This window comes from Echinops telfairi, unplaced genomic scaffold (genome assembly GCF_000313985.2).
Source record: "Echinops telfairi isolate 266 unplaced genomic scaffold, ASM31398v2 ScPeMD7_7467;HRSCAF=8505_1, whole genome shotgun sequence".
Lineage (NCBI taxonomy): Eukaryota > Metazoa > Chordata > Mammalia > Afrosoricida > Tenrecidae > Echinops > Echinops telfairi.
Window position 1 is genome coordinate 7754179 of NW_022111368.1, and position 9654 is coordinate 7763832.

The 9654-nt window shown below is 49.2% G+C and overlaps 1 protein-coding gene across 1 annotated transcript in view; it reads left to right on the forward strand.

Moving 5' to 3' along the window:
• Window positions 1–9654, forward strand: part of COL4A2 (collagen type IV alpha 2 chain) — a 232987-nt gene that overhangs the window by 203124 nt on the left and 20209 nt on the right. Inside the window, exons 31-37 of the mRNA XM_004704409.2 lie at window positions 609–779; window positions 1850–1993; window positions 3166–3288; window positions 3565–3746; window positions 6952–7015; window positions 7533–7607; window positions 9107–9214. Of these exons, the coding sequence (XP_004704466.1) occupies window positions 609–779; window positions 1850–1993; window positions 3166–3288; window positions 3565–3746; window positions 6952–7015; window positions 7533–7607; window positions 9107–9214 (867 nt within the window). The remainder of the gene's footprint in view (window positions 1–608; window positions 780–1849; window positions 1994–3165; window positions 3289–3564; window positions 3747–6951; window positions 7016–7532; window positions 7608–9106; window positions 9215–9654) is intronic.

Here is a 9654-nt window from a genome sequence, read left to right on the forward strand (position 1 = left end):
GGGGGGGGGAATTATTGTCCGTGTTATCTATTGACACCATTATTTCAAAGGATAAGACACTACAGTGTTAAAAAGTAGAAAGGACACAGTCACGCATGAAATCAGGTCAATGGAAAACACTGGGCTTTCAAAACACAACCCCGTCCTCTCCCGTGTTGTAGTAGATGTTGCTGCAGCTCTGCCAAGGGCCATTGTCTATCAGTTCAGGGACCCACTACACTGCACCACGCGTAATCAATCCATCAGCAAGGATGCTTCCGTGTTCATGAGCCTCAGGCATTCCCCTTTGAAGGGCCTAAACTCTCTCTCAAAATGTGAGCCATGACTGGGATGGGGCCACTCTGACCCACTGCCAGTGGAAGCTATTGCCGTCAACTCGAGTTTGACTCGCTTCTACCCTGAGGGACAAAAGCCAACGTCCGTTCCGTAGGTTTCTCGCCACACTCGGATCACTCCTTTAAAATGTCCCTCAAGGTTTGTCGTCTTCCATTTTCTTTCCAGGATGTTTTTCTCTTGGAGAAAAGTTTAGAGTGGTCAAAAGAGAAGTGTTCTCTGTGTGTCTATTTGCGTCTTGTTTTTAACCGGTTCCCTTCCTCCTGTTTTGACAGGTCTGGCCGGTGACAGAGGGGACCCAGGAGATGCAGGCGCCCCTGGCCCTGTGGGCATGAAAGGATTCTCTGGTGACAGAGGGGATGCTGGCTCCTCCGGTGATAGAGGGCATCCAGGAAACCCTGGGTTCAAAGGCATGAGCGGAATGCCTGGTATTCCAGGGCCAAAAGGTGATTGTGGAACCCTGCTCATGGGAAAGACCCAGACAGGGGTGGGATGCGGGTTAAGCTGATATTTGGGACAGCATCATGAGCCATCTCCATCACCCCATGGGAGGCTGACCCTGCACATCTGCATACCTGAAGCCTGAGGACTCCACTTACCCCGGTGACTGTCAGAAAGACCAACTAACGCGAATCTGAATTAGGTGTGACGGATGTGCCTTCAATTGCCAGTTTGTTAACTTGCCAAGCGACACTGCACCACAGGACTCATCACCTGTGCAGGGAATCAGTGGAGAGACCCACTTAGGAGATGCGATTCCGATCAGGAGGCTGTGTGGTGGTTATAAAACCCGGACAGAGAAATGTAGCGTGTCTCCAGGGTAGGCTTGTTTGTACACACACAAGCAGGCCGTGTTATCTAGAGGCAGAGCTCCCCATCATCCTTTCGGATACGGCGGAAGACAGGTGTGCTTTCATCGGACTTCCATGCAGCGTATGCCCGGAATGGGACATCCATTTCCAGTGGCGCGCTCACTTCCTCCTCATGTGCTTGGACCTGCGCCGCGTCCACCTTGCCTCTTAACTCTCCTCCCTGACCTCAGTGGCTTTTCCTTCATCTCTTGGTTCTAAGGCCAGCCTGGAGGCAGGTTGACTCAGCATCCCTCCATCGGATGCATTGGTCAGGGGCCCCGGTGGCCCAAGAGTTGAGCATTCAGGTGATCACTGAAAGGCCCATGGTTCAAATTCACCAGCTGCTCCAAGGAGGGAGGGTGGTACCCCAGCAGTCTGCTTCCATCACGATCCCAACCGTGGAAACCCTGTGGGGCAGTTCCACTCTGTCCTATAGGATCAATACAAGTCGGAACTGACGCTCAGGCGCATAACCACATACGTGAGTCAGTGGGAAAAAACACTTAGAAAAAACGGTGTTCTGGGTAATTTCTCGGTTAAATAAGGAATCTTCACTTGGCATCTTCGTGGAAGAGGTTATGTGCTGACAGGTTATCGATGTGACTTTGAACTGCTCTGCTCTTTGTATTCAGGGCTAACCCGACACTTTCTCGTCTCCTTTCCAGGTGGCAAAGGTTCCCCCGGGATGGGCGGCTTCCAAGGCATGCTTGGACTGAAAGGAAGACCCGGGCATCCGGGAAGCAAAGGAGAGCCGGGGTATTTGGGGATTCCTGGTGCAAAAGGTCTGGCTGGCACACCAGGTGTGAAAGGTATGTCCATTGCTCTTAAAATTCCTTTTCCATGGCCAGGAGTCGCTCTCAGAGACATATAACAACGCTGCTCATGATTAATCTTCGAGAAGCCGCCAGGTACCTGGGAAACCTGAATCCAAAAGCTTGTTTAAAAATATATGTATTTATACATATACATATACATACATTTTATATATATATATATTCTCCTACTTACTTGGAAGCTTACCAGTGAGCAGCATGCTAGCCACCAGCATCCACCAGTGCACGGCTGCTAGCTCCCCTCCCCAGCGATGGTGGGGATTTTGTGGTTCTCTGTTACTTTGAGTCCACTCCAACTCCCGGAGCGCCGTGGGGCAGAGGGGTTTCCAGGCCATGATCTATCGAAGCCTTTCTGCTGAGATGTCTCTGAGTGGGCTCCATCCGACAACCTTTTGTCCACCCGTCAAGTCCTGAACCATCTATGCCACCCAGGAACACCTTCCCTAGGGTTGACCCCTCATGAATTCTGAGGCGCAAACAAGCAAGGTACTTCCAAGAAGACCGTGGAAGAAGCAGTTTTCCTTATTTGTTTAAGTTTGAGTTCTGTTTCATCAGAGCACACATTAAACTGTAAAAATTATTCTCTCGTGCGAAATACCAATGGAAACCATGTTGATTTTTTGATAGTTTCCATGAATAGTCTCTGTGTATACCACATTCTCCTGGAAGGCTGTCAGAAAAGAGTGGGAACAGTTCTTCTCCCTCCTCCCCCTTCTCTTCCTCCACCCACCCTCGCTTGTTGTCTTTCTGTTCCTCCTCTTCCTTCCCCTTCTCCTCCTCCCCCCACCCCCCCTTTTCCACCTCCTTTTCAACCCCCATGTATTCTGTGCTCAGTGGGAGAACTCACACACAACCATGGGCCCATGCCCCTCGTCTCCTCCACAGGAGGAGACCTTAGAGGAGAGACTTTCTTCTGTTTACAGAAGAAAAGGGAAAGAGGGGAGGGGACGGACATCCGAATTCCCCATCCCCACATGTGTCCAGCTGTTAAGCTCCCTGGTTAGGGCGTCCTTCCAGCTGCCCTGGTGGCTGAGTCTCTCAGACTTTCAGCTTTGAAGGTGAGCGGTCAGGCTGGGAGGCTGTGTCCACAGTGTTCTTCCACAGAGCCTGGAGGTCGGGACAAGTGACGGGGTTCCCTTCTCTTCCAGGCAACCGCGGGGAACCCGGCCCTCCAGGCCCACCTCCCCTCATCCTGCCAGGCATGAAAGACATTAAAGGCGAAAAGGGAGAAGAAGGACCTATGGGTTTGAAAGGATACTTCGGTACAAAAGGTGAGAGGACCATCAGGCTTAGACTGACCCGTGAGCTGTCAGCCTCCACTTTGCTCTCTCTCTCTCTCTCAAGAAATGGCATCTTTTGGTCACAGGCATGCCCTCGTGCCTTTCTGTGGGTGCCAGACTTTAGCTGTGTGTTAATACTCCTGAAGTCTTCAGAAACCTCCAGAAGGGAGCTAACGAAATTCTCTCTGGTGTGTCTGAGTAGGCTCATTGTCCTGCTGTCCGGTTTCTACACTCGGGATTGTAAATGGACATCCCCTCTTCTTACAGGCTTTCAAGGAATGCCAGGCGTCCCTGGGCAGTCAGGCATTCCGGGGTTACCTGGGATGCCCGGCTACATCAAAGGAACAAAAGGAGACATCGGGGTCCCTGGCGTGCCCGGTTTTCCAGGATTCCCTGGTGTGGCTGGCCCCCCAGGAATTATAGGATTCCCAGGGTTCACTGGGAGTCGGGTGAGTTGGTGCCGTTTGCTTTGCTCAGCTTACTCTCGTGGTGCCTGCTAACGAGAGTGCTTTCGCCCAGACTTTCTGGGAATAAGAGTTGCCAGGTGACTACAAGCTTCCTAATCAGAGGGGAAGGGCATTTTGAGGTCTGTGGTCAAGAATCGGAATGCTGTGGGATGAAGCAAATGCCGTGGAGGCCTTGAGAGAATCTCAGCATTTATTCTCACCAGCTGAGAAGACAGCCCCCCATGTTTTTATGGGGGCCTTGGGAGAGAGCCAAGCTTCCATTTCTAGAGACCAGCGCTCCAAACTTGACCGTGCATGCGGCCTCAGGAGTTAGAATCCATTACTGATTCATGGAGGCACTAGGAGTCGGACCCTTCATTCAGATCCCAGCCCTGCCGTGTAGTCCTTTCCTCATTCAACGCCGGTTTCCGAACATTTGGAAGGGCCCGGCACTGTAAGGGTGAGTGGTGACCGTGAGCAGGACTCTCGCTTGCTTCCTCCTCTGTCAAATGCAAGAATTACCTACCTGGCAGGTGTATATAATACACAATACAGAGAACAGCATGGCTCTCCTTAAACTAATTTTATGGGCCTTGTGTATCCACTTTCCTTTCCTTACAATCCTTGGCACTCAAGCAACGCCTTCCTGGCAGAGCACATTGTGAGCAGACCAGAAATTCTAGTGAGCCTTTAGCCACGGGCCAAGCTTGTCCATCTGGGGGGGAGGGGGGGTGATGGTGCTGGTGGTGGTGGTGGTGGTGTGTGGGTGTGTGGGTGGGTGTGTGTGTGTGTGGGTAGGGGGGGTGTTCCTCCTATGTCGTCATTCCCGTAAGCTGTAGCTGAGCAGATCTTAGAGCCAGTCTTGTGTGCAGCCAGTCTGATCACTCAAATGTAAAATCGCACTTCAGTCTACCAGCACAGGTCTATGACGTGTTCCTGGAAGGTTTATTCATGATAGCTGAAGACTGGGGAAAAGCCCACATGCCCATCAACACGAGAAAGGATAGCCGTGGTGTATTTACACAAACAAGGGATGCAGGTTATACAAATAGAAAGAAAGAACTACTGCCAGAACCACAACCCTAGGGGACTACGTAGACGTTGTGTTGACTAAACTAAGCCAGAAGCAAACGCGTACGCGCTGTCATTCGCTCTGTAGGCTGTCCAAAGACTGACAAGACTATTGGACAGAGAGGATTCAGAAGTGTAGCTGCCTGTGGCATGAAGAAGTGCTAATTAGCTGGCAGGATTATTGATTATTGACTAGGAAAAAGGCTGAATATAATCTCCCTTTTAACCTGAGTGGCAGATGTTTAATAATTCCTTGAGCTGGGCATTAAGCAAGAGTGGTTTTACTGCTTGAATGTTATACACCAACTGAGTAGATTTTTTAAAACAAATATAGATGATTATTTAAATACGGATGTAGCCTCGGGCAAGTCTTTTGACAAACTGGAGCTACATTCCTAATGTAGTCACGTTACGCCCTGCTGAAAACCAAAACCAAGCCCACTGCCACTGAGTCGACTCCTACCCAGGAAAGTCCCATGTTGGGTTTCCAAGACCGGAAATCCCTACGGCAGCAGACAGGCTCATCCTCCTGTAGAGCCGCCGATGGCTTTGAACCACTGGCCTTACAGTTAGCAGCCCAGTGCCCAGCACCGTCAGGGCTCCATTTGCCCTGCTAGGAAAGGGTGATGGGATCGGTGCTGTAAGGTTAAAGTCGAAGTGTCCATGCCAACACAGTGATGACCAGGGATGACAGAGCTGGAAGCTTTGCCCGCTCCTTCAGAGAAGAAATGGATCTTTTTCCTGAAGTCGCAGAATTATTCTAATCCCGTTATTCGCAAGTGGCATCATTTAAGGAACATCTAGCCCTTTCTGCAGAGAGATGTGCCCGATGATGTGACTGTGGAGAATCTAGAGAGCAGGTTCTAGATTCAGGGAACTTCCTCTCCCAGGATTCTCGGCACATTATTTCCCTTTCCGAAGCTTCAGTTAAGAAGCTCATGTGGTTTAACGGTTAAGCACTGAGCTGTTCCGCAAACTGTGGAGGGTTCAAACCCCCTCAGCATCTCTGCGGGAGAATGGACCTGGCGGTCCGCTCCCATAAAGATTCCAGGGGAGGAACCCCGTGACCCTGCCACATAGGGCTGCTCTAAGTCAGAATCAATTCATCGACACACAGCAACCTTCATCCAAGCAGCTCCGGGGGCGCAGCAGGCAGGCAGGCACGGGACTGCTAACTGGGAGGTGGCAGTTTAAGCCCTTCCATCCCTTGGTTCTTTCCAAAACAAAGTTACTGCCATGGAGGAAATTCCGATTCACCGTGACCTTATAAGGCAGAGTAGACCTGCCCTCAGGGATTTCCAAGCTGTAAGTCAGTATAAAAGCACATTGCCACATCTTTCTCCCAGAGATGCTCATGAAATTAAACTGCCCACCCATCAGTAAGCATCAGGTGCTTAACCTCTGCACCACCGAGGTTCCTAGTTGCTCTGCAGGAGAAGAAGACTAGTGATCTATTTCTGTAAAGATTACAGCCCAGAAGTCCCCATGCAATCATTCTACTCAGTCATGCAAGGTCACTATGGGTCAGACTCCACTCAAGGCCACCTAGCCAGTTTCAACGGTCTCATCTGTCAGATGGGAAATAATAGTATCAACCTCATAAAGACACAGCCCTGGTGGTATAGCACATTATGGGTATAACTCCAAGGTTAGCTGGTCAAAACCACCAGCCACTTTTCAGGAGTAAAGTGAGACTTTCTACACCCATAAAGAGCTACAGTCTCGGAAATCCCCAGAGGCAGTTCTGCCCTGCCCTACACGGTTGTGATAAGTCAGAATCAACACGGTGACAGTGAGTGTGGGTTTTGTGTACCTCATAAGGAAGTTGTGCAGCTTAAATCATTTCAAACCAGCCCACCTGGGGAAAGGTTGGCGGAGAGGGAGTATACAGCCAACATCCCGTGCCAGAGTTATTGCCCCATCCTCACACTCGTGATTTTTATCGCCGATATTATTAATACGAGCTATTCAGAGAGAAAAGTTGCCACACTTGTTTCTTTTATCATTATTGCCAGTCTTGAGTACTGCTAGCATACTCTACAGTTAGCTATGTTAGTTAGCCATTCAAAATGAGAGACATTACACCAACCTATTTCAACTGTCTTCCAAAGTGCCTTCTTGTTGACCTTTATTCCAGGGTGACAAGGGTGCTCCAGGGAGAGCCGGCCTCTATGGGGAGATTGGACAGACTGGTGACTTAGGTGAGTGTTGTTTTCGCAGTGAAACAGCCGTCCCTGAGTCAGCTCTCTGGAGAGGTGAGCGGAAGGCAGTGAGTGCAGATGCGGTTAGTTCTTTTCGGATACATTCGCCTTTGGAATGCAGCACAGAAGTCATGCTCCTACTTCCCGCCTCATGTATCGACTGCTTGGTATCCAACATTGCGCATTGATCACAATAGTTCAAAAAGCTCACCAGCAAAATCCTTCACACCGTAACAGCAGTGTGCTGGCTCTGATGGTTTAGCTTATGTGTCAACTGGACTGGGCCATGATTCTCAGCGGTTGGGCAGTGATGATGGGTTGTAGTCTGGCACTTACGTTATGCTGTCATTACTCTCCATTTTGTGATCTGATGTGGCCATCCTCTGTGCATGCGTAATGCTGATTGTCATGTAATGACCCGGGCTTTGGAAGGTAACCATGTCCATACATAAGGAGTGGGTGTAAAAACGAACCACGCCCTAACCGGAACCTGATCTCAGCCATCTTTTTAACATAGGTGATATTGGAGAGACTATTAATTTACGAGGAAGCGCAGGCCTGAAGGGAGAACGTGGCAGCACAGGAATCCCAGGTACACAACTAATTTTTCATTTCTTCAGTTATGATCCCTTGTGTATTTCATCACTCAAAGACCTAATTTGCCAAATGTATCAGTATCTCTGAGCACTAAGAATAACTTTAAAAGCTACAACAATGAACTCGTTGGTCAAGATTGTTCAGGAACAGGCAACATTCTGCTATAAATAAGGTCACAAGGAGTGGCTGCCAACTGAATACAAGTTGAAAACAACAACATAAATAAAGAATTTTATAATGAATGAGTATCGGTCTTTGAACCCAAGGGATAGGCAAGGCTTTGGAGTTATTAATTAAATAAATCCTAAGTCGTAATCAACCTTAGATAAACTTTCTCTCTCTCAATGGGAAATCAGCCAGAATCAACACTTAGTGGATGGGAGAAGTCCACAAAATGTAACATAAAAAATAAGGGATTAAAGCTTTGGCTACTAAGATGTATTATAGGACACAAAACAAGTAATGTAACAACTAGACCTTCTCATGAACATTACTGCTTGTGTTAGTCCGTGTTTTTCTAAGAGTATTTTTCTAAGTGCAGCATTACCTTCATGGATAAAATCACAAAAGTGATTTTATGGAATTCCGCTTAGTCAGGAGCCACCCAAACGTTACAATAAGCCAGAAACACCAAAGCACTTGACAGAACATTGTCCCAAATACGAAGACAGTATTTCTCACCATTCCAATGGCCACCATAGAGTCACCTGAGACACTAGCTTAAAGTGGAAACTCCAGGCCTTCCCCTGCGGATTCTAAGTCACGTCCAGGGAAGAGGCTTAAGTGTCTGGACATTTACCTAATCGCCTGGGAGATTTCCCTGGCATCTTATGCCTTGAAAGCCACTCTGTTAGGAGCTCTGGAGGAACTGTCTGTTCTGTTTCACAAAGTACCCCATAATGCAATGGCTTAAAGGATGAGGAAGCATGTATTCTTTCATACAGAGTCCGGAATTGGGGTTCATCGTGGTTCTGACTTGATGGTCTCGTGAGACTTGCAGTTATATCACCCAGAGCAATAGTCCACTCAAGACTGTGGCGGAAGGATCCTTTCCCAAGAAGGCATACTCAGACCGCTGTTGTTACAAGGCCTGAGCTCCTTATCCTCATGCCGTGGCTCCTGGCTCCCACCAGAGTGAGTGGTCAAAGAGAGAGGACAGAGAGAAATCAGTGATGAATCTGGAAGTCCCACTCCATCATCTCTGTACTATCCTATTGGTTACACAATTCCGCCTCACTCGCTGGGAGAGGGACCTAGGGCGGGGCATGGCAGTACAGACCTTTGAGTGCCATCGTGGAAGCTGGCTACTACAGGCTCAGAGACAGAAGCGAGGCCAAGGAAAAAATATTGATAGGGAGTAGAACCGTTTTCCCCATTCCCGTACAGGAGCGTGTTCGTGTGGCATTACACTGTCCTTTAACTACCTTCTCCACTCGCCCTAAAGCCCGAAGTTCCAGTTTGACATGATGCCAAGCAGAAAATCTTTCATCACAGGTCAAAAGGGAGTCTTTGGCGAGAAGGGAACAGAGGGCAACCTTGGCTTCCCTGGAATAACAGGCATGAAAGGAGCCCAGGGTTCTCCCGGACTTAAAGGACAAACAGGTAACACCTTCTTCAAAGGAGTGGCTTCCCCTTCCTCCTGCCGTGGCTGGGAGGTGGGGTGATGGCGTATGGACTAAGTGCAGCTGAGAGCCACTGGTCGGCCGCCTCTAAGTCTCCCACAGCCTCACTGCACTCTGCCTACACCTCCTTCTCTGCCCAGTCAACTCACGTTGAAGAAGCTTGCATTGGGATACTGTCCCTCCGACCTCGTTCTGCATCCAGCCCTGTCAATCCCATGGGGAGAAAAGATCACCTGGGCCGTGGGAGCAACCAAGAGACGCATAAGACATTAGTGTGTCTGTGGCCATCTCGCACATAGAAACAGACTGGGTTCTTGTGAAAGGACCCAGTGTCGTGCATCTGGACATGCAGAAATTCATCTGTTGGGTCCTTCATCGCCAAGTATTACTGCATTCCTGACTGGAAGCGAATGGCAATCT